The following is a 24,422-nucleotide window of genomic DNA, read 5'->3' on the forward strand; positions in this document are numbered from 1 at the left end:
AGCCAGGGCGCAGTGGGGCCGGCAGGAGGCGTCAGGTCCTAGGACCAGAAGGCCGCCGGCCGCGACCCCCGCCTTCCCCCGCGTGGTCGCCCCTTTGCGGAGCGGGCTTGGGGCCTGATGAGCTGCTTGCCAGGCAGACGGCGGGTGAGGGCTGGGGCCGGGCAGGTGACCCGGCGGCGGAGGCGGTGGGCGGGCCAAGAGGAGTGTGTTGGCGCTGGTTGCTATTTTGCAGACCGCAGTTCTGTGGACGGACCCCACCTGCGCTGTTTGAGGCAAGGAGCTGGGTCTCCCGTCGGCTCCAGGAGCCGCCGCGTCTGAGGAGCCGCCGGGGACCTGCCCGGGAAACCAGGAGCCTCCATTTCCTGGGAAGGGCTATTCCTCGCTTAAGCTTGGGCCCTGGGGTGAGGAGGTGCCATTGGCCAGAGGCCCACACCAGCCTGGACTCTCCGGCCCACGGGGGGGGGGGGGGGGGCTTTAGCTGGTGAGGAACAGAAGGCAGTGAGGGGATGATGCACAGGGGCGTAGCCGCGACCCTTCTGGGCCATCCGGGCAAAGCTGGGATGCTACTTGGCTGGCTGGGGGTGGAGAGAAGGGGTATAGTTTTTACCCCAAAGGGGCCTCACTCCCGCCTGACAGAACCTAGAGGTGTGGAGGTACATGAGCCGTGGGGACAGTGCCAGGCCCTGCTTCACTGTCACCTCTATAGGCTGCAGCAGCCATCCCATCCAGGACCCTCCTGGAAGAGAGGGTGGGCGGTGACACCACTGGGGGGCTGTATGCAGTTCAAATCCAGGCTTCTACCTGTGGCAGCCCCATAAGTAGTGCACACCACTTTCCCCTTCACTCTCATTAGGATGCAGTGGACCCTGGGCTCTGTACTTCCGGACCACAAGGTCCTGGAAACCCACGGAGATTCAAAAAGCATGAGGATTTGTGTGAGGTCCTAAGGAAGGAGCCAGAGAACAGGGTGTTGGTGATGGCGGAGGGGCGGCGCAGGCTCAGCCACCCGGGGCAGGAAGGAAAGGTGAGGCACTGTTCAGGCTCTGTAGCCTAGGGGGGATGGAGCAGGGGTCCCAGGAGTATGGTGGGAACAGCAGTTGGGGGAAGAAACAAGTCCTCCCAGGATGTGTGTGGGGGGGTGAACAGAGGGGATGCACGAAGGTTATTCTGGTGGCTCTGGTCCTTGGCCACACTCAGGAAGCCACTGGAATCCACACCAAGCCCAGTCCCTCTACTGACCCCCATCACAAGACCCCAGAGCCCAAGCAGTCACAGCAGGTTTATTGTCAGCAACAGCACCGCAAAGCTCTCCCAGGGGGGCCCAGCCAGCGGCTGGAGGGGAGCAGGTGATGTGATGGCCAGGAGCTGAGGGGATGCTGAGGTCAAGGCTTGGTCTCCTGGGTGGGCCCCATGTTCCCTCCCACCTCTGTGAGTCCAAGGAGTTATCAGTCCACCTGGTCAAGGGCCATCCTAGGGCTGGTTTCTGGCTAGGTCTGCCGGGGCAGGAGAGGGCCCCTGGAGAGAGTGGGGTGGTGCCAGCGATGGCTGCAAGGGCTGCGAGGAACAGCCAGGCTTCAGAGAGGAGAAGGAGCTCACAAAGTTCCCTAGAGACTACAGGTGGGCAAGGACGGGCCTCTGGCCCCCAATCCACCCAGCCCAGGAGAGCCCTAAACCCCGCTCCCCAGTGAGACGGAGTGATGTGAAGAGCTGAAAGCGCACCCGGCGGGGGGGGGGGGGGTCTCCGAGCACCTGGCAGGGGGTTCAGTGAGGGCATGTGGGGCAGGCCTCACGTCTGCAGCTCCAGCAGGCGGTTTGTCTCCAAGGGCGGTGCGCTGGCTGGGCTGGATCTGTGAGCCTCCCGGAGGTCCTGCAGCACCTGGAACAGCTGGGCCAGTGGATCCTTGGGGGCTGGAGGCAGATGCCAGATGAGGGCAGAGCAGGCAGGGCCTCACCCACCAGCACCAGTCTGGAAGGTCAGAGGGCCCCTGGGGGTGGGCCCCACCCACAGCACCCCTGAGTGGAACTTAGGCCAGTGTGGGAGTCCAGCTAGGAGGACCTACCTTCCCCTGAGCCCCTAAGTGCAGAGCCTGCCTCTGTGCCTGCTGCACTCAGCTCCCGCTGCTTCTCCCTGTAGGGGAGGACGGAATGAGAGCTCGTGGTGCCCTTGCCAGGAAGGCTGGGTAACCCATTGCAGGCCTCCCAAGCTGGAGGGGATCCCAGGAGTGGGGGGCTGACACTTTCTGTGGGGAAGAAAAACAGGGGCCCAGGCCTTGGTCCTCTGGCCCTCTAGCACCTTCCCTCTCCAGCCCCCACTGGTCCTCCCCACCTCCAGTGGTGGGTGGATGGAAGGCACTCTGGAACGTCACTTCTGTTTTGGAGGGCTCTGGGGAAAGGGGCCAGTTGGGGCCTGAAAATCCCCCATATTAACTGGCCGTGGAAGGAGTCTCTTTCTTATAGGAAGAGGAGACGGTGACAACTTAAGCACAAGTCCTAAGCGGGGTTCACCAGAGATCCCTGGTCCTCAGGCACAATCCCAGGAGCTCACATGGAGGAAGAGTGAGCAGCCATGTGGACCTCATGCCTGAAGTTCCTTGCTTGGGGACTGCACTGGCTTGGCCCTTCTGAGTCTCCCAGGTTTGTTTTGGAGGAGATGTGTCCCTCTGCTAAGATCTAACAGGCTCCTCCTTCTCAAATGCCTTCTAGGCCCCGTGGGGTCGGCCTGGTCCCTTAACCACTCTGCTCATTTGCTTATTCAACACAAACTGCAAGAGAATACATCAATGTTGTTCCCAACACAAGTGTGCAGTGATCAGTTACGACGGGGAGTAAGGACAGACCCCTGAGTCAGAATCAGAGGTGCCAAGGGGCAGGAGGTCTGGCGGTGTGGAATGGAAAGGGTGGTTCTGGAGGTGGGGAGGCTCTCAAGGCAGGGTGCTACAGTGAGGCCCATGGGCACCGGTCCCGTGCTGGGGCCCACCTAAACCCAAGGTGGCTCAGGTTCGAGTTTTTGCTCTGCCACTTCCTGGCTTAAATGGAGGACAACTGTGGGTCCCAGGAACAGAGAAGACAGGGTGGTAGCTTCATCCCGTAGGTAGAGGATGAAGTCACCAAGCAAGGGGGCCACACTATCAGAAAAGGAGGTGGCTGCAGAATGACCTGAAAGCTACCGGAAACTGTGGCTCACAGGGGAATGAGTGGTTCCAGTTTGACCCCACGAGCCTTGAAGGGTTTTTTTTTTTTTTTTTTTTTGAAGGGTTTTGAGAAAGATTAAACCCTGGAAAAGTCGATGAAGAACACGGACAACCACCACCACCCATCCTTTGGGCTAGAAAACTGCCCCCTTCCAGCAGGCTCAGGAAAACAGCGCTCTTAGCAAGCAGTGGGTTGCCTGGAGATATCCCCATGCTGGACTCCACTTCCAGAAACTCTGAGTTGGTGTGGTAGGGCCCAGGCATTCTGGTCATTTCTGAGCTAGAGCCAGGGTTGAGGACAAGCTCTGTGGTCCAAGGGCACAACGGGAAGGCTGGACGGGCTGGGAGGCTGGGTGGGCCCGGGCAGGACACAGTCGTTGGCAGGAACTCGGGGCTTCTGCAGCCCTCGGGCCTTCATCCTAACATGAGCCAGCCCCGTGCTGCAGAGGCCCATGTGCCCCTCCGCGGGTGTAGCTGTCCCAGGCAGGCAGGGCAGGAGCCGGCCTGATGTGCAGTGGGGAGAGCAACCACAGGGACCAGCCCTGAGCCCTCACCCTGGCCCTGTCCCTCACCCCGGTCCTCGCTGGCCACATTCCCTGGGGCTCTATAGGCCTCCTCACCTCAGCGTAGCCTCCACACCCAGCAGGTGCCGGTAGATGAGCTGGGCCTCCAGGTCATGATCCAGAGGGTCATTCCACTCCTGTAGGGTCACACGTGACCGAGTCTTGTCACAGCCCAGATCTGGGGGCACAGAGAGGGCAAAGTCACAGGCAGGCCCTGGGAGAGCTTACATCCAACCTGGTGATAGTGCAGGTGGGGACACAAGAGGCTAAAGGGGAACAAGAACAGCCTCAGGGGCCCCAGGAGGGCAGCAGCTCATCCCTCTCGGGTCTACTCCTGAGCCCAGGGCCAAGGATACATGACTGCAGAGCACGGAAGCCACACAAGACACAAGTCAGGGGGCTGGACAACTTTCTGGATGTTTGGTTGCCTGGAAGGAAGAAGGGAGGGGCCTGGCACTGTAAGATCATGGGGATGGAAGCTGAGGGGTTTGTGCCCTGGAAGGAGCTGGCCCTGCCACTTGTTGGTTTTACAACCTTGGCAGAGGCATCAGCCCATTAAGCCTCAGTTTCCTCCTCCATAAAATGGGCTACCAGGCCCTGTGCCTCCTAGCGTCATGGGGAGCCCCCCTCCCCAGTGACAGGGTTTATCACCACCAAGGTCAGAGCAGGGGCTGCAAGTCAGGCCAACCAACCAGTGATGCCTGTGTAAAGAGCTGCCACTGCCCCCTCCCAGACCCAAGGGTGGTCTGGAGCAGGCGGGGCAGCTTCCCAGGGCCTCCCCGAGCCAGGCTCCAGGGGCTGAGGCTAGGCCCGGCCCAGAGGCCACAGGCTCCAGGGGTTGAGTCTCTTCTGTGAATGGGGAACAATAATTTTGTAAAGCAGACCGAGGTTAAGGGAAGGAAGATCTTAACAGTTCCAGAACTCAGCTGTCCCATAGGGTAGCCACCTAGCCACAGGAGACCATTTGATTTTAAATTAATTAAAGCTACATAAAATTAAAACAAACTTAAAATTCAGTTCCTAGGCCACACTGGCCATGGTTCAAGCCTAACCACACGTTCGTGACAAGCACAGGTGCAGTACTGGGCAGTACGGATACATACCACTACCGCTATCACGGAAAGTTCTAGCAGAAGCTCATATGGGCCATCCCTCTGGTGCCCAGAGTCCCCCCACCTGCAGCTTCGGTATCAGGCTGCCAGGTGGGCACTTGCAAACTCAGGAGCCCTCATGTGCCCTCCTTAGCAAGGAGTTCCTGAAGTGTGTTCCCTGGAACACTGGTTTTGCCAGAACCTCTCTCACTGGGCAAGAAAGGGTTCCCCTAACTCCCCGTGAGTTCCAACTGCTGGATTACATGGCATCAGAGATGGTATTCCAACTCGTTTTCAGGCCTCTGCTGGGTCTTCAACGTGCCCATGTGTGTCACACACGCCACACACCATCTCCCAAACTACCCTGTCACAGAACCCTTCCCGCCCGGAGCACCTGCAGGGACTAGCCTGCCCCCGATTAGTCCCCGCAGGTGCACAGGTGGCTCCCCAGCCAGGCCAACAAGCCAGGGCTCAAAGGCCCCAGTCCCGGCTAGGAGCCTGGAGCCAGTTGTGGACAGTGCAGTGTCAGGGGGCGCAGGCCTCCGCTCTCACCTGACTTGTCCTTCTGGTGGCAGCAGCTCCACTTGTCCCCGCGGAAGATGCCGGGGTGGTAGGAGCCCAGCAGGCCAGGGTTGCTGATGCTCATCTTCCGTAGCGCCGACAGCCACTGGTTCAGCTCGTTCACACACTGCACGGAATGCCGGGAGGGTAGGTGGGAGGGTTGAGGCCACCCCCTCCAGGAAGCCCTCCCTCCCTTCCTGGAGTTCCCAGGCACATGGGCCGATGAACAGAGTGGGCCTACTTCAGCCATCCCCTGGGCAGTGTACGACCTGCCAACCAGATGTGGTGGCCTCACTGTCACCATTTCCCCTGTGGCTCTGGACAGTCACTCTCAGGGACAAGCCAGACCCCCTCTGACTCCAGCCTTCCTCCTTACTCCCTGTGTCCTTCCCCTAGACATTCTCTCCTTCACAATGCCCCGGCTCAAAGGCCACCTGTCAGAGGCCCTCTTGCTCACCCTTCAGAGAGTAGCATGCCCCGCTAAACACTACTGTGTCCCTTCCCTCTCCCCTTGTGTCCTCCAAGGCACTGTCACCATGTGACATTTTACATATTCACTTAGCATCCGTCTCCTAAGGGACAAGCTCCATAAAGGCAAGGCTATGTCCTCTGCCGCTGTATCCCACCCCCAAGAACAGCGCCGGGAGCCTTGCAGGGGCGCCACAAACATGTCTTAGATGAATGAATGAGTTAATACCTAAAGAGAAGATTTGAAAGCATGTACTCAAAGCCACATGCTTGCGTAAACAGGTGATTAATATGCGTTGACGCGCACCACAAACACATAGGCACCAACACAGATACTCAGAAATCCAGTTTCCCACAAATGTACAATGTGCAAAGCTTGGAATCACAGGAACGTACATATCCGTACACTGGACTACACAGAGACCTACATGTGGGCGTCTAGACGGGCCCAGGGAACACCATGGGCACAGGTCCCCAGAGCCCAGGACACACACACTGTGCACTCACATCAGATCTCACACTCTGCTGGGCCTGACTCACTCCCACACCAGGCTCACAGGCTCTCACAGTACCCCTCCCCTTGAGTGTCCTCCATATGGTCCCCACCTTGCACTGCAGGTAGATGGTCTGGGGCTTGCCTGCATCATCCTCGTAGATGACCTGCATGACGTGTGAGCTGCCAAAGCTCTTCTCCTCCACCTTCTCTGCTGCCCGGATATTGGCTAGCTTGATGAGGGCACTTTTCTGGAGTGGGCCAGGACAAGGAGACTCAGGGTCCGAGCTAGAACCACTCCATGCCCTAGTCCTGGGCCTTAGTCTCCGCATCTGCAGCACCAGGGGCTGGCACAGGGGACCCAGCTCTGTAAGCGACCTCAGCCAGACAGAGAGTGACCAAATGCCTGGCCTCTTGAGGGTTCCCAGTGGTCCTGGGAGATCTGAGCTTTGGAAAAGTGTCTGGACTCCCAGCAGTCCTCAGGCCTGGAAAGTAGCACCCGCCGGACCAGGCCCTGTGCCTCTTCCCTTATGAATAATTTTCTCACCTACCTTTACCTTCCCCACCTCCCGGCCCCTCCCCACCCCTGCCATCATCTGATATGGTGAGATACAAATGGGACAGGGAGAAGCCCTGTGTCTGACAGATTCATGTCCCCGAGAGGCCCCCAACCTGAGGAAACTGAACCTGTGCTAGCAGCCCCCAGCCCCTGGGTTTTCCCATCGGAACTCATCAGGGCCTTCATCACTCAAGTAACCGGTTCCCATGGCCCTCAGGAGAGCACCCACACAACCCCAGCCTGGCATCTGAGCCCACCACCCCTGCTGGCCTCATAAACAAGCAGAGAAGGGCAGGGTCATCTCTGGGGGAGGAGTGGGAAACCCTGGAGGGAGGCCTGGGGACACACATCTAAGCCATCTTGGGGTGGGGCCTCCCAAAAGACAGAGGATATGCTGCCTGCTGTTCTGGGGAGCAGCTGCTGGAGAGGAAACAGGAAGCAAACAGAAGATGGATGCATGGGATGTGCCCACAAAACAGCAGAGCCCAGTGCCCAGGAGCGGAAAGGGCCCAGAGTGTGATAAGGGAAGGCCCTGCCAAGCTTTGCTGAGGCTACAGAAAATGCAAGGGGGACTCAGGCGCTGGGCAACTGCCCAGAGTGGAGGAAGCTGGAAAGTGAGAGGCCAGGCTGACAGGTCACCCAGGGAGCTCCCTCACCCCCTCAGTTTCCCCATCAGCTGCTCAGGCTGGGTTGGGACTATCTGGGGGCCCCAGCAGATAGTCCCCAGAGCCTGGCTGGCAAGGGGTTGGTGGGGAGGCCCAGCTAGGGGTCAGCAAATCCATCCAAGACGTATATGCTCTGCCCTTCCTGGGAGAAAAGCATGGACAGGAGGCCAATCCAGGGCCCTCGGTAACACCACTGGTTAAGATCCTGCCCTATGGGGCAGTCCCGGTGGCTCAGTGGTTAGCGCCGCCTTCAGCCCAGGGTGGGATCCTGGAGATCCCGGATCAAGTCCCACGTGGGGCTCCCTGCATGGAGCCTGCTTCTCCCTCTGCCTGTGTCTCTGCCTCTCTCTTTCTATGTCACTCACTCACTCACTCATGAATGAATGAATAAATAAATAAATACATACATAAAATCTTAAAAAAAAAAAAAATCGATCCTGCCCTATGCTGGGCCCGGGCTCTGCATCCTCAGAGCAACCATCTCCTCTGCCCTCAACAACTTGGGAAGTGGGGACCATTACCCCTGATTTGTTGGCCAAGACACCAACCAAAACTCAGAAAAGTTGAGACACTTCCTCCCTACACAGAGCTGGAAACTAGGACCCTTCCCAGCCCTCCTCGAATTCCTTCATCTCCCAGAAGCAGCCCTCTGCCCCCCACCCCACTCATGCTGCAAGCAGCCAGGCCTGACACTGCAGCTGCTGCCTCCCCTCCGGGCAGAGGAGCTTCTTCCCCACGAGTCTTTAGAGATCCTGCGGCTAACACCAGAAGGCTGGTCCTGCCGAGCTTTCTTCTCCGATCCCAGTGGACCTTTGGACAGGCTCCGAGGGAGGCACAGGTGCCTCCAGGGTGTTATAAACTCTCGCAACCCCACCTGCCTGCTTGCTTCCTTCCTTCCTTACCCACCTTAGAGTTGGGTGTCTTGGCGAAGCTCAGGGCCTCGGTGGTGAGGGAAAAGTGGAGTTTCTTGAAGGAGGACATGAGGGGGCCCTTGCCCTTGGTCCTGTGGATGAAGAGTGGCCCCTCCTTCACCGGTGGTGCCTGCAAGCTCAGCGCCCGCTGCAGGTCCAGTTCTGCTGGGCCAGGGAGGGAGGGCAACACGTGAGCCCAGGGATGATGGCAAGGCTGGGGCACAGCCACAAGGGGCCCAGGCAGCGGGGGGGCAGGGGGCTGTGAGTGTGACCAAAGAGGCACAGGGGTAGGTGGTGACACGGGGCACAGCACAAACAGGACTTGCAGGCTGTGGGCAGGGCCACACTGGGCAGGGGTGGAGCAAACCTGAACGTGAGAGGGTGGCCCGGGGCCCCACGGGGAGCCTCACCCTCCTTCTCCTCGATGTCCACCAACTTAGTGATGAAGTCCTTCAGCTGAGCCACACCCTGGCGCACGGTGGGCTGCAGCGGCTCCATCCAAGCCTCCTTGGCTCTGGAGGCCGGTGTGTCCATGTTGCCCACGTTCTGCACCGCCTGCAGGTGACGCAGCAAGCGCCGGGCTGCGCTGGGTCAAGGGCCCCCGCACTGCACCTTCCCTGCCCCGCCCCGCCCCCAAACCTGGGCTGCTCCCGCGGTAGAAATGGAGGCAGGGACAGCACAGGGTCCGCTCACGGACCCATTCCATCCCCGCGCTGCTCAGGGCGGAACAGATCGGGGCGTCTGAAGCCTTTCGCGCCGGGCCGGGCCGGGCCGCACCTTGGCCAGCAGGAGCAGGGTGCGGCTGGTGCGCGCGTCCGCGTGCCGCTCGCGCAGGTGGAAGAGCTTGGGCGCCATGACGGCAGGAGACACGAAGCGCAGGCACAGGAAGCTGGTGACGGCGATGAACGGCACGTTCTGGGGGGGGGGGCGTGGGAGAGCGGGGCTGGGCTGCCCTGGCCGGACCTCGCGACCGACCGCGGCCGCGGGGAGCCCGCCTGCGGCTCTAGCCCCGCCCCGCGGCCCCTCCCCCGCCGGCAGGGGGCGCACCTCGTGCTGGGCGCTGGGGAAGCGCTCGCGCACGCGCAGGAAGAGCTGGCGGAACGTGGCTCGGACGACGGCGGGGCAGGCGCGCACGGAGCGGCTGAGCGCGCTCAGCAGCGCCCCCAGGTGGACGCGCAGCGTCTGCGCGCTCTGCTCCAGCACCTCGGCCTCCGTCTGTGGACGGTGCAGCCCCGAGCACCTGAGGGGGGCCCGCAGAGAAGATGGAGGTCAGCGCCCCTGCACACGACTCGCACAGGGGCTCCCCGAGGCAGGCGCGGTACGGCGTCAGCCGACACAGGGGGGCAGAGCGACGAAAGGTAGACCCAGGCAGAAGGAGCCTGGCACCCCCACCCCCAGGGATCACCCGCGGCCTCACCCTACGTCCTTGACCTCCACTCTGCTGGGGTCCAGCTCCACGTACTTCTTCTCCTCGAACACCCTGTCAATGATGGGCCCCAGGACGCCGTGCAGATAGCGCATCCCAGCCACCTGGGGGCCGTGGGGAGTGGCATTGGTCCTGCCTCCATCGCCCGCACCTGGCCTCCCAGCCACCCCGGCACCACCGGCAGCACCTGCCTGCTGCACGAAGGACCCTGTGAGCGGATGCGGGGATGGATGCATGACATTCCCAGCCTAAAGGGCCCGGGCTCTGACACAAGACTTGAGCTTAAGCTCCCACCGTCTCTCGGCCCTTCTGAACCTCCATCTCTTCTATGAAAGAAAGACCACAGACCCCTTAATCTCACCTTCAGAAAAGATTCCATGGACTTTGAGGCCAGAGAGTTGCTCCGGAACAGGGTGTTGGCCTCACCTACAAGCAGAGGTTCTAGTGGGTCGGAGGTTGGGGGAGGACAGAGGACTCTAAACCGGACCCTCTGCAAGGAACTTCCTTGCCACCTCCCAGCCCACTGCCCCACCTCTGCCTTCTGCTCTTTCCTTTGCCTCCTAATCAGACCCAGCAGCTTCCTACAGGAAGACTTCCCAGATTTCTCCCCTCTTAGCATCTCTGGAGTCCTTGGCTCCTGGCTCCCCTCTCCATCAAACCCTCAGACAGGCCACCTCCTCCCAGGCCTCACTGGTACGACCCAGCTCCAGCTGGAAGAGCAGGTCCAGAAAGTCTTTGGCCAGTCCCTGCCCCAGGAAGAGCTTGAGCAGGTTGGTGGCCACATCCTGGCGGCACTCAGTGCTTGTTGTCTCCTCAATAAGTGGTATCAGCTGCCCTGGGCCCTGTGGGAGGCAGCAAGGAGAGGAAGGGTTGGAGGAGGCACAGGGGAACCCAAACCCTTCACCCTGAGGACCTCAGAGGACCATGGGGAAGGGGGGGCACTTTCCCAAGGGATGGCAAGGGGCCCTGGCACTGGCTAGTTCCTTGCCATCCTGAGAACTGAGAGCTTTGCTCTTGAGAACAGGTTTAGAAGGACGGGGAGGACAGGCCTACTGTCCCCGGACCCCCCACCTTCCCCCGGGGCCCCCTCACCTGGGTGCCCAGCTTCACCTCATGGCACAGCAGCTGCACCAGGGGCTGGTAGCAGCCAGAGGGCAGTACCGTCTCGTCCCACAGCTGCACCTCCAGCTGCAAGGAGCCCAGGCTGCCCCTGGAATGGGCAGCCTGTGACCTCTCCACCTCTCCACCAGGGACCCAGGCCACCGGGGCTATGCCCCCTCCCCACTGCCTCCATCTTCCCCACTTGCGACCAGCCTCACAGCCTCTTGGCTCATGCCTTCCATCCTGCTTCCCTGCACTGCCCCACGTCCTGACCTTTTGCCAAGCTGCTTTCTTTCCCTGCTTGGGAAGCCCCTCCTACCTCCACCCATCTTCACAGCCTGGCTCCCTGTCACCTCTGGATTCCCTGGACTCTGAGCTTGACCCAGGTGGACATGCTGGGCTCCCCAGCCCAGAATCTCTAAACCCTCAGAGCACAGCTCCGTCGTGTATAGGCTTCACAGTAAAACAAATCCCCAGTCGTCCTAACAACCTGCCTGGAGAAGGTTAGGCAACTTGCCACAAAAGACCTAACTGCCAAGTTCCCCTGCTCGAATCCCTCCTGGTGACAGTACTGACCAAGGCTTAACTGTCTCTAAGGCCCCCACTTCCAGAAGCATAGCAGAGTTCACAAAATGATGCTAATCAGCCCATGGCATCACACACAGTAGAAGCTGTCCACACGGCCCTTGGCTGGTTCTGTGGAAATGCCTTGCTCCTGTACACAGCCGTCTGCCCTGCTGTCCCTGCCCTGTCGATGGTGGGGATGGGGAGTCTGGGGCTTTCCGCAGAGGCAGAGCTGAACTATCCAAGGTGGGGGTCATGGCTGATCCTCTACTTCCAGGCTGAGCCCAGAGGGCTTCCTGGATACGGTTGCCAGATTTACCAAAATAAAAATATAAGCCTCCAGTTAAGTTTGAGTATCTTTAGAAGTCTGTCTCCAACACTGCAGGGGCATACTTAACACTAAAAAATTATTCAATGTTCGTCTCAAATTCAGCTTTAAGCAGACATCCTATACCTTATTCCTGGAAAATCTGGGGGAGAGTCAGAGCTCTGGGGACTTGAAGTCTGGTCTGAGGTCTACTGAGAAACCCCTCAAGGGAAAGGATCTGTGAGCCTGTTCCAGAATCTGCCAAGAAGGTAGAAAGCAAGAGACCTGTACTGCCTCAGAGCTCAGAGGACAGGGCTGAGTCCAAGACTGTGAGAAGGGCCAGGCAGCAGGATCAGCCAGGATAACCGAGCCTGGCCTAGTAGGCAAGGGTCAGCCCCTATCCCCGCGCAGCCCGCCCGCCTGCCTGCTGGAGCCAGCTGTCAGCTGCACTCACCGCCCCCGCCCCCCCCCCGGGGCCCAGAGCCCACCAGCCCCACTGCCAGGCCTGGACACTCACTCTCCCCGCCGACTCTTGGACTGGTCGGGCTGCAGCCGGAACCAGCCTTCCTCCTGCTGTGCTGCCCATAGTCGCTGGACATTGAACACCACCTGAGGGCAGGCAGAGGCAGGGCAGCCACACTAGGGCTGATATCCTCAGCTCTCCTCCTCACCAACTTACTGTTCCTTTTGCAGGAGTTGCTTCTGGGGGTCCCTGAACAGCAGTGGCTGGTTCTGGGGAGTGCTTGGGGCAGCAGCAGGGTGGGGGGGGGTGGTTGGGGGCAGTGCTAGAATGGAGGCCAGGCTCCAAGGTGGTGGCAGGTGCAGCCGGAAGGGGCGGGGCACTCACTTTGCCCAAGAAATCATTCCGGCTGACAAGATCCCAGTCCCAGGCTTCCACACACAGCGCCTCCGCAGCCCCTTCCTCCAGCTCAAACTCAAACGTCTCGTTCCAGCGTGGGTAGCATGATTTCTTCACAATCTACCCAGAACAGGATGAGTGGGGGCAGAGCTGACACCAAGCCCCACCCCTGCACCCCCAACCCCACCTCCCCCACCCTGGGAACAAGGCCCAGCCAAAGACACAGCCACCCCAGACACCCCACTTGGGATCCCTGCAGGGGCCTTGCAACAGCAGAGGTATAAACTTCCTGTCCAAACCTCTGCTCATTTCTCAAGGGGAGAGATTGAGGCCCAGAGTGGGTAAGGTGCTTGTCCAAGGCCACACAGCAAAAAGGCAGCAGACTGCACTGAGAATCCAGGACTCCACACCCTCCTCACCCTAGGGCTGAGCCCACCAACCAGGCTGTTTCCTGGAGGTGAGGAAAGCAGTGTGGGGAGCTGTTGGACCATGCAGATTTACCCCACACTGGCTGTCTTGGCCCATGTGGCTGGGAGTGAGAGGCAGCTGGGACTGTAGGGGTTGATGCCAGAAGGGCTGGGACCTACTATGCACTGAGGTCACCCACTTTTCTAAACCTCTTCTGTGAGACCGCAGTCCCAGCCTGCCTCTCCCAGGTGATAAGGGCCCGCCTGCCACCCCCAACCCCCTCACCGAGGTCTCCTGCGTCCGGCCGTTGTAGCGCACTCGGACAAAGGGGTCAGATGCACCATTCCGATCCTTGGGAGCGAGGTCTCTGTGGGGAAGCAGAGCATCCACTTTTCACATCCCCTTCCCCAGACTGTCACCCCACCACTGTGGGGTACCCAACCAGGCTAGGCTCATCCACACCCTGGCAAGCCGGGTAACTGTGGACAGCACCTCTTCATTCTCTGGATGCTGGTTCTCACAGTCTTCGCCCCACCAGCCTCCCTGTGGCACCCATACCAGGCAAGGATCCCCTGAGGTGGAAGCTGTGGCTCCTCTGACCTGACAGCTGCAGACGAGCTGCTGCAACTCCTCTGCCCTGGAGAGCAGTGGAGGCAAGTGCATCGAGGCAAGTGCACCTTCCTGAGCTGTGCCCCCCATCCCACCCCCTGTTCCCAGGGCATCCCTGAGCTGGGGCTGGCTCCCTGAGCCTCAGCTTCCCCATAGGTAGAATGGAGAAGATAACCCCAACAATTGAGATAATGGGGCTTGTAGAAGGTCTGCCCTGCAGTATTTCCTGACTGGGATGGTGCATCTTGGAGAGCAGCCCTGATTAGCCATCCTGCCGATCCTTTGCAAGGCCCAAATACGGTCACAGCAGCCCCAGCTCAGAACCTTCTGTGGAATAACAGCAAAGCCCTCTCCTCTTCCATTTACTGTAAATACTATTTTCTGCTCTCTTCCACATTTTCAGTTTAAAGCCTCTCATGCCTGCTTTTCTTTCCTCCTCAGAGCCGTCTAATAGAATTCCAGAACGTGGCCTTGAGAATCTGCCCAGAAAAGCGAGGAGAAATGTTCTTTCTGCAAAGACAGCTTCTTAGGCCTCCCAGAATGCCAGCAGGGTCTGAACAGGGGGCGACAGGGGGCCAAGGGTGCCCCCCCCCACACTCGGCACAGAGGTGTGGACAGACTGCTCCCCTCGTCCAGGCAACGGCTAAACGTCCCCAGGAGTCTCAGCATGTGTGAGTGTGCACATGTGTGAGCGGTGTGAGCATGTGTGAGTGTGCACATGTGTGAGTGTGCATGCATGCGAGCCACACAAAGCCCACTGCCAGGCAAGGCTGATGGGAGAGGAGGCGGGTGGGCACGGGGCCGGACGGTGGGAATGACTGGGTGTGAGGGTGTGAAGGTGCCTCTGCTCAAGTCCACACACTTTCCATCTGCTTGTGCCTCTTCCCCACTTTAGTCCCAGGACAGAAAATGCAGCCAGGGGAGCCACAGCCTCACTGGCAGGAGAGAGATCTTCCTCCCAGGGAAGCCAGCCAACCTGCGGGGACCCGCTCCTCTACAGGCGCTGGCCAGGCCAGGCCCTCCCGCCCCAGAGGCAGGGAAGGACCCTGTGGAGGCGGGTTGGAGCCAGAAGGGAAGGTACTGCTCATGGAGCGTGTGTGACTCACACTCAGGCCCAGACAGGAGGGAAGCCCGCAACTAAAAATACCCCTGAGGGGGAGGGGGGTCCTGTCACAGGTGACTCAGGCAACCTTCCCACCCAAGTCACTGTCCCTCCTGGAGAGAACCCACCCCTCCCATCTGGATTTTTTCAGCAACTCCTTTCACCCCACTGAGGACATCCTCCCTCGCCACCAACACACATGCACACACGCACGGGTGTGCGCACACACATCAGGCCAGGTTCATACTGGAGTTAAACTCAGGGGAAGCCCAGTCATGGCACTGGGGGTGCATGCTCAGAGTTTGAGGTCCCCTCTCACCTACTACCCCCACTGCTCTAGGATGCCTGAAGTTCCACCATTAGAACATCACCAAGTCCCCTAAGGGGACTGTCCCCCAGCCCACACAGAAGGCCTCCATGAGAGGAGGTGCAGGGCCAGGCCATGGAGAGGGGGGCACAGCAGGTGGGCAATCACAGAGGGTGTCCCCCACCCCCACCCCAGACCTGTGCATGCCTCACCTGGCCTCCAGCACAGAGCAGCGCAGCCGGCAGGGCCCTGGCCCTCGCACCACCTCCAGGCGCAGGTGGATCTCGCCTTGCACCTCCTCATCAGGGTCGACCTCCGTCAGGTGGGCCCAACCACTGAACCCTGTGGGAGCAGTGGCTCAGCTGGGGGCCTGGCCCTATCCGTCAGCCCTGCCAGGCGTCACACGGCCCCTCTGCCACCCCCTCGGGACCCCCTCCATGAGGCAAGGGCTGTCATCCCCAGTGACAGATGTGGACACGGGCTCGGAAGCTGAGCAACAGCAGTTGGAAGAGGCTTGATGCGAATCCAAATCCAGCAACCCCTGTGTCCTTACTATCGTGCCCTGCTGCTGACCCTGACTCATGATAGGATCACCCTCTCTGGCCTCGGTTTCTCCATCTTAAAACAGTGGTTCTTATCTCGGGCTGCTAGAGGAGGGGCTGAGCCCCAGTGGGGTAGCCACAAGGGACCAGCATCCCTTGGGCCACTGGACCCTGAGGGGCTGGCAGGGGCAGCGGGCAGGAGAGGCCTCTGGCCTGGCAGGGGCCGAGAGGCTCCGTGAGTCAGCAAAGTCTGCCCAACCCCGCACGCCTGCCCCAGCCTCACAGACAGGAGCAGGTGTGTGGTGGAAAGGCCTGGGAAGAGTCACAGGGGCTCGAGCAAGCAGAACCTGAACTGAGAGCTCCTGGTCTGAGCCCTCACTGGCAGACAGGCACCCATCCCAGGGGTGGCAGCACCTGCCCCAGGTCACACAGTGAGGCCTCAAAACAGTGTCAGCATCCCAGCAATCATCCAAGGGGCCTAGTCCAGCCACAGGCCAACCCCTCAGGCTTAGGACAGAGCGGCACTGGGGCCCAGGCTGAGGGGACAAGGGACCCCTGGTCCCACCACTAGCAGCCCCTCTTTGCCCTAGAGGGATGCGGTCCCAACAAGGGACAGAAGGGGACCCAGGGCACAGAGGCCCTTCCAGGGAGGGCAGACATGGCTCTCCCTGAGCATGGGCGGTGAAGGAGCCTCGAGCAAGCATCTCTGAATTGGCGGAAGGCCAGGGACCAGGCTGACCAGTGGAGGGAGAGAGGAGGGAGGCCAGGGGAGGAGAAGAAAGAGCAGGCCATGGGCTCCCTCCCAGGGATCTTACCCTTAGGGTGAGCGGCCAGGGTGTCCCTGGTAAGACAGACCTTCCCGATAACGTCGTCCCGGCTGGAGGATGGAGAGGGAGCCAGAGCTGGGCAGGGCTCTGCAGAGAGCCCAGGACCCCTCTCCTCCCAGTTTAGGGGCCCTGCGGGAAGCAGGGAAGCTGACACTCCAGTCATTTACAGCAGCCTATTAGAGCAGGACCAATGACCCTCCTGTGGGCCCTGTATTCTGGAAACTCTCATGAGCACATGCTAGGTTTCTGCACATGGGCAGACATGTGTGCCCATGTATATGCCAAGTTCATGCTCTCTGGGTTCCCTAGTTCACACACCCCCACCGCCCATGCACAGCCCAACACACCTATACCTTTATTCCTGTGCATGTGTATGTACGATGTGGGGTGAACAGTGTGAACACCCCCACCCCCCATAGACATCTGCACACTCAAACCCTGAGCCCTTCCAGACCCTCCTGGGGTTCCCCCTCCTTCCAGGCTGTAAAGAAGATCCAAAGTGACCAGCAGTCCCAGCAGTGACACGGGCAGGGAGGAGGCGGATGGCAGGGTCTGGGCCCACGTGAGGAGTGGGGGCCCACTCACCTGAGGGCATCCTCATCCATGACGTAGAAGGCCACTGCGTGGAAGGTGGGCGGCAGGTGCACCTGATACTCCTCGCCCCAGAAGGGACACAGGGTCTTCCACACAGTGGCTGTCCTGCAGGAGAGGACCCTCAGCACCTGTCTGGGCCACCCACGGGTCCCAGGACGTGACAGGACAGGGCCATGTGACTTAGGTTCACCTCTCTCCATATCCCCTTCCACTCCCACTCTGCTATTTGATGATTTCCCACTGTCCACCATCATTCCTTCCTGACCTTCCTTTCTGCCCTGGGTAGGTCTGTCAGGCTACTTTCCATTTGGGGAAACTGAGACCACAGGTGGCCATAGCTGGCCTCAGGTCACATAACAGGACGGTGGCAGAGCCAAAACCAGAGGGCTGGCCTCCTAGCCTCACCCTGGCCCCTGATGCTGAGCAGACTCGCTGAGGGTGGAAACAGGGGACTAGCCAAGTTGACTCTGGAACTAAACAGTCCTCCTGGGGGGCCTGGGAGCCACAGTCCAGAGCCTGACCCAGAGAAGTTTTATGTGGACAGAGCCTCATCCAGCTCTGGCCAGCCTCCAGGACAGAGCTCATGGGACTTAGCAGGGGATACTGGGGGCGGTGGGGAGCTGAAACCCCCAAGGATGTGGATGAAGGCACAAATGATGACCTTCACCTCAACCACTTCTTGAACAGATCATTTGAACTCTGGAGACTTGGTCTCCCTGTCTGTCACAGACACAATCCGAGCCATCCTGTCTGTCCCCTTCTTGGTATCGTGGTTTGGATAGAATGTGGAAGAAGATTTGGGGTACTATTTGCACAGGGGGGAAGAATCATGAGCCTGGCAGCTTTGGGTGGTGGTCAGTGATGGGTGCTCGGGTGGGCAGAACAGTGGGGAGGCTCTAGACATGAAGTCTGAGGCAGAGGCCCAAGAGACAGGGGGATGGGACCTCAAATCCCTGCCTAGGATTGTGGAGCCTGTGGACAAAGGCACATCCAGAGGCAGTGGTTCTTCTGGGTACGGGCTGGGGCCCCCTGGCCCGAAGTAGCCTTTCTGGGATATAACCACCATGGGAGTCTCTCAGAGAGGAGGAGCCCCGAGGGAGAGCAAGGACCGGGGAGGGGGAAGTTGCTCAGGCTTTGGAGTCAGCCAGATTTGGCTTCTGGTCTGACTTTGCCACCTCCTAGATATGTGACTCTGGGCAAGTTATTTAGCCTCTCTGAGTCCCCGAGTTCCTCATCCATAAATGCAATTCAATAATATCACATCTAGTTTGTTGCAACTTTTAAATGGGCTACAAAAGGTTTAGCGCAGGGCCTAGCAGACTGTACTCCATAAACGACAGCTGCTGTCACTAATCACCATCCTCTGTCCCTTCTGAGGGCCCTAAAGATCATAGAAAGAGACAGAGTTGGTGAGAGGCCCTTGGATCTAATGCCTGGATGGGCCGTAAGGTCAGTGTGATCAGCGGGAGGAGTGAGGGGACAGTTTTCTCACCTACCAGCAGGTGTGTCAGGGAAGGGGGCAGCAACAGATCAGATACTCTGAGCCCTCCCCCTACGCCAGATGTGAGCTGGACCAGGTGGGGTGGGTGGGGAGGAATAGGTGCAGCCCTGTCACCCACCCGCAGCTGGGGCTGGAACGAGGGGCCGTACCGGATGATGGGTTCATTGTCCACCTTCACGATGCAGTAGGGGTCACTGCTGCCAGTGCTGCAAGACAGAAGGCCAAGGAGGGGCTGACCAACGGACCGAGGAGCTGACCACGGACCGAGAGGCCAATGGGGCAAGGGTAGGTAGGGGTGCCCAGGGGCTGCCAGGCAGCTCAGGCTTCAGTTACCCTAGGGAAAGGACAATCGGGGCTGAGGCACAGGGGGCCTGGGCTGGAGCCTAAGAGCACCTCAGGCTAAAACGTGTGCCCCGCCCCATCCCCCATCAGTCTGGGAAGCTGGTGGTGAGCAAAAGCTCCCCTGCCCCCTCCTGCTAGAGAAAGGATGCTCCTTCCAGGAGCCCCTTCCTCCAGCCCCGCCCTGCTCTGCCCCAAGGAGGACAGAAACCACAGTCAGAGCAGGGAACAGCCCCAGGCCAGCTCCAGGAACCCCTATTCTCAATACCCAAGTCGGCACCTTGTTCTCTCCCCAGCCCATGCTCCTCTGCTCTTCCTACCTGGAGTGTGCTGCCTACCTCCCAGCCTCAGCATCCCCCCACCCCTCACCCCCACCCCCGCCTCTCAGAGCCTGCCTGTCCCTGTCCCAGAGTAGGCTCTCCCCTCTGACCCATTGGTCCCTCTGCCAGGCATCCTCTCCATCTTTCCCTCCATCCCAGGACTGCTAGGGATGTGCTGTCCTCAGCGGCCACCCCCATCTGACTAAACCGCTTCTGTGTCCCCAGGGCCTAAGGCAGGGCCAGCCAGCTGGGCACAAGACAGGGGGCCCAGGAGCATTCACAGGATGAAAGAATGAACAGTCTGCCCTGGAGCTCTCAGCCATCTGGGAAAGAAGGAAGGGGAAGACCAGGCCAGAACTGCTCAGGTGCCCTGGTTTCGTTGGGTGGGGGATTCCTGGGGTGGGGGCAGCCCCAGCCAGGCCTAGGGCTGGTCCCAGACTAGAAAGGGGGTGAGGACTGCCTTGGGAGTGCCTTTCAGGCCCAGGGTCCATAAAAAGGAAGTGATTTGCGTGTTGGAGTTGGGGAATTCCAAGCCCTGCTTCCCTTCTCAAAAGGGGCTCTTCCTGCAGAGGAAGGGAGGAGGAGACACAAACATCTCCGAAGGTTCTGATGCTGAGCGGAAATGTCTGGCAGGACTCAGTTCCCCGCACAGTACAGTGGGGCACATGATGACCGCTCACAGCGTAGCTGCCCCAGGGCCCTGGCCTGGTAGGAGGGCCAGCCCATGGCAGGTGTTTAGTAAATGTTGGCAAGGTCCTAACCCCTTGCTCTTCTGCCTGTAAGCCTTTCCCCTGTCACTTAGGAGCCCCCTCCTCCAGACAGCCCCTGGAAAGACGCCAGCCTGCATCCCAACACCCCAAAGCCAGGGGACTCCAGGGCTCCAGCAATAAGATCCCTGGGGCCCCCAGAGCCCGGCTATCCGGTGGCAGGGCCCAGCAGTTGCGTGCATATTTGCACAAGGAACTCAGAAGGAGGAAGATGTCCCGAGTGGGCTGAGACCTGGGGGGAGGCCCTCTACCCTGCCTCTGCCTCCTCACCCCGGCACCCGTGAGTCCAGCTCTGCCCACTGGGCAGCTCTCACTCAATGAATGAATCTCTGAATGAACGGCACGGTTTGGGGCTTGTGTTACAAGCAGGATAACCGAAGTGGGCAGAGGCCTGGAGGCAGTAACAGACCTGGTGTGCAGGGGCAGCGAGGAGCTGGCTGGCTGGATCAGAGGAGGGCAAAAGGGGTAGTGTCAGAAGCGGACTAAGGCCAGAAGTCCAACCATGATCCCTGGCCAGCTGTTGGGATCTGTGCCCCCGCCCATTACCCCTTGGCCTGATGAGGCCCCTGGACCGGTCCCCTGCCCCACTTCCCCTTCCCCAAGCCACTTGGGGAAGCCAGCCTGACTACTTGCAGGGCCTCTATATTTAGCCCCTTGGCAGTTTGCAGGCTGTGGAAGGGGAAGGATCAGGGCAAACCCTGAAATAGTCCCGGGCCCGTCCCCAGGGCCACTGGGCGTGGGAGCCAGGCAGTCACTGGTCATTATGAGACTCAGCTCCTGTCTGGCTGAGCTATGCACTCAAGGATGGGAGATAGTGGATGGAAACACAACAGGAACAGGTGGGCTCCAAAAGCTGTCGGTGACAGGGAGCACAGCTGTGCTCTGTGCCCTTAAGAGAACTAAAAAGCCCATGAGTATCACTGGCAGCTGTGATGAGATCTCCCTCCTCAGAACAGCCTCAGTCAAGATGGGCCATTATGTAAAGTGGTGAGCTCCCCATCCTCAGAAGTGTGCAAGTCCTGGCTGAAAGAGACGCTGCTCAGAAGACAGGCTAAAGAGGCACACTGAGGCAGGCTCACCACCACCCCTGCCTCCAAGCTCAGTGAGGGCCTCCTGTGAACTCCAAACCCCACCCCACCCCATCCCTGAGCCAAATGATTTGCATGGCATTTGCAGGGCTTGGTCCCCACTGAGCCCAACAGCAAGCCTGCAACAAGCCTGCAACCTCGGTCCAGCTAGGATTCTTGGCCCGTCAGCAGCAGCAAGAGTGGCTTTGAATCCTGACTTCTCTACCTACATGCTGTGTGGCCTTGGCAAGTGACTTGCACATCCCGAGTCTCTCAGTTTCCCCTTCTACAAACTGAGCATAACTACCTCATAAGACTAATAAGAGGATTAAATGGAAGGGTCCTCAACACCCCCCATTCTCCTCTACCATGGACCAAGAGCTCCCCAGGGCCCTGGAATGCCAAGATGAACGAGTCACGAGTCACGGTTCCTACCCTCCTGTTCCACAGCAGGGGCAGCCCAAGCAGCAGCAACTGCTACCATCCCAACTCCAGCTGACCTAAACTGTTGGAGGGCACATGACATGGCAAACGAACCAACCCTGCCGAAGGGCACCAGGGAAAGCCCTGGAAGGGAACCCAAGTTTGAGAGGGGTTCTGAAGGATGAACAGGAGTTTTCTGAAGGACTCTGAAGGGGAGTGTCTGAAGGCAGAAGCCTCCTAAACGTGTGCAAAAGCAGGGCTGTGAAGAGCCCAAGTGTGGGGGGTTGGGGGAGGGTCACAGCTGGATTTAAGAGCCAAGTGACAGATCAGAGCTGTGTATGCCAGCCACTGTGGGGAGGGCAGAGGAAGCAAGATGAGGGGAGGGGAGGAGGGAGGCAGGCAGGGCAAGGAAAGAGATGGTGGAGGCTGAACCAACAGGACTCAGTGGCCACTCCTCGGGGGATGGAGACTCAGGGTCCCTGGGCTGTACAGAGGCAGGGCCTGGCCAAGAACCTGGCACCTTGGATCCCAGGAAGCCCCAGTCCACAGTTTCACCGCCCGGGGCTGGGGAAAGCCTTGAGCCAGGCACAGGGGCCTGCAGGGATGGAGAAGGAGGCGACAGACGGAGGGGCTGCTGCTCCTCCCGGCAGCCACCAGCCAGAGGAGGCCAAGCTGACCTAGTTAGCAGTGCCAACCTGGAGGGCGGGGGTGCTTGGAGGCTGGGCCGGGAGGCTGAGACCCTCCTCAGAGCTGTCTGCGGGTCCTCCCCAGAGGCCGCATACCCAGCGCCCACCCCACCTACCCCCCTCAACAAAGAAACCCACCTGGAGACAGCCCGCCCAGCCCCCTCCCTCACCCCATCGCCATAGCAACTGCTGAGCCGGCCTGGCCGGGCCCAGGGGGCCTTGAACTAGAACTGCTGGAGAGGCTGAGAGAGCAGGGAAACTCACAGGGGCCGCGGTGCGTGTGAGAGAGACACCCTTGCCCCAGCCTCTGGCACCCCTCCCCATTCCCCACTTCTTGGCATCTAGGAGCTGACTGAGGAGCCACAGCTGGCAGGGGAGGGAGGTGGAGGGGGCGGGGGGGGGGGGGGAATCCAGGCAGCAGACTTTGGACCCTATGCAGCCTCAGGGCTCCCCTTCCCCCACGCTGCTCCAGGCAGCCAGTGTACCTCTTGCTTTGTGCTTAAGGGTTTGTTTTTTTTAATTTTATTCTTAAGTAACCTCTACATCCAACATGGGGCTTGAACTCACAACCCTTAGATCAAGAGTCGCGTGCTCTGCCAACCGAGCCACCCAACACCTCTACGCTGAAGGAATTTTGACCTCCAGTTTACAGAAGGGGAAACTGAGGTTTCAGAGCTAAGATGCTGCCTAAGGCTGTATGCAGGGGAGCCAGGGATGTGATGGGGCAGCTCAGCTCTGCGACTACTGAGAAACAGACTGGGACAAGGGGCTCCGAAACCTCAAATCTGGCCAGGGACCAGGGAAAGCCCTAGATCTCAGTGTCTGTTAGGAGCTCTGGAGCCAAGGAGCCAGCTCTGCCATTCGGAGCCAGCATTTCAGGTCTCTGAGCCTCGGTTTCCTCACCTGTAACATGGACTGGTGAGAACTGCCTTGCTGGATGCTCGTGAGGAGGTAAACCCACCGCATGGCTCCGATAAAGCCCAGGGCACAAGCAACAGCTGCTCCCCAGCCACCCCATCTTTGCATGGGCCCGGCCTCCTGACCTACGGATTCACCTTTCACGCCGGCGCACAGCTGGAAGCCCCGGGACAGCCCCGGGCCCCAGGGCGTGTTTCAGGTGCACACTCTCGGGTACTAAAGGTTCTAGAACTACTGAGGAAGACACATCGTTTCCAGGGGCCTCCCCCACCCCCTCCAGCCACACCCCCGGCAGCACATCTCCCTGCGAGGTGCCCCCCACGCTCAGCTCCCGTCCTATGAAAGCCCCTTCCCCTCCTGAGCCGCCGTTCGCTCCCTCCTTACTAAGGCCCCTTACAGCCCCCGCCCTTCCCAGCCCCCCGCCCCGCCCGGTGCTCCCAACAAATCTTACTGTCCCCATTTCCCTTCCAGTCCCCTACCGCGGCCACACTCGCCACACCCTCGCCGCTGCTCCACTTGCGAGCGGGCCGCGTGGACCCCGGGGAGGTGAGGCTTAAGGGGCAGCGCCCTCCCCAGAAAGTTGGGGCCCCCACCCCCGGCAGCGCTCACATGTCCTTGGCGGGCAGGTTCTTCCCCTCCACGATGCGGATGGACAGCGAGCTGCGCTTGGCCATCGCGGGTCCACGACGCGGGTCCGGGCCCGGGGGAGCGGGCCGCCGGGGTCGGGCGCAGCTGGCGGGCGGGCGGGCTCGGGACTGGGCGCCGCGGGGGGCGGGCCGCGCGGGGCGCGGGAGGTGAGCGCGGGGGCGGGGGAATCGCTTCCACTTCATTCACCCCCGCCCCCGCCCCACGTGCGGGGGCCAGTGCGCCCGGGCGGGCCAATCGGCGGCCGGGGTTCCCCGGGGTAGGCGGGGCCGGCCCGGGTCGCGGCGCTCATTGGCCGCCTGGGGGGAGGGGAGGAGCCTGCGCCCAGGGCTGCTGCCTTGCTGGCCCGCCGCGCGCTGGAGGTCGCGGTGGGGCGAGGGGACGATGGTTGGCGCCCGGGGGGCCTGTGCCACCGGCACGCGTGGGCGGCGGGCGTGGTCCCGGTGCCAGTCCCCAGGTGCACGGACGCTATGTGTGCTCAGAGGCGTGGGCCGGTACGGGGACACGCGGGCAGGGGACGTGCGAGGAGGACAGCCCTGGCCACCCGAGCCTGACGCGTGGGACGCCCTGCGTAGGTGTAAGATGAATGAATGAACAATCGGAAGAAC

The 24,422-nt window shown here is 60.3% G+C and overlaps 1 protein-coding gene across 1 annotated transcript; it reads right to left on the reverse strand.

The window, feature by feature from the left end:
* Positions 1–1,260: 1,260 nt before the first annotated feature.
* Positions 1,261–23,938, reverse strand: RASA4B (RAS p21 protein activator 4B). The gene is made up of 22 exons (XM_055341151.1): positions 23,779–23,938; positions 18,799–18,855; positions 17,140–17,253; positions 16,543–16,604; positions 15,398–15,527; positions 13,453–13,534; positions 12,748–12,879; positions 12,418–12,509; positions 11,021–11,138; positions 10,620–10,770; positions 10,290–10,354; positions 9,920–10,032; positions 9,550–9,742; positions 9,280–9,417; positions 8,913–9,057; positions 8,498–8,664; positions 6,481–6,618; positions 5,398–5,533; positions 3,812–3,932; positions 2,061–2,128; positions 1,750–1,908; positions 1,261–1,554 (listed from the first exon to the last, which is right to left on the reverse strand). Exons 1-21 carry the CDS (start codon positions 23,841–23,843, stop codon positions 1,787–1,789), a joined length of 2,409 nt encoding a protein of 802 aa, XP_055197126.1. The 5' UTR covers positions 23,844–23,938; the 3' UTR covers positions 1,261–1,554; positions 1,750–1,786.
* Positions 23,939–24,422: the final 484 nt, after the last annotated feature.

This window comes from Nyctereutes procyonoides, unplaced genomic scaffold (genome assembly GCF_905146905.1).
Source record: "Nyctereutes procyonoides isolate TBG_1078 unplaced genomic scaffold, NYPRO_anot_genome, whole genome shotgun sequence".
Taxonomy (NCBI): domain Eukaryota; kingdom Metazoa; phylum Chordata; class Mammalia; order Carnivora; family Canidae; genus Nyctereutes; species Nyctereutes procyonoides.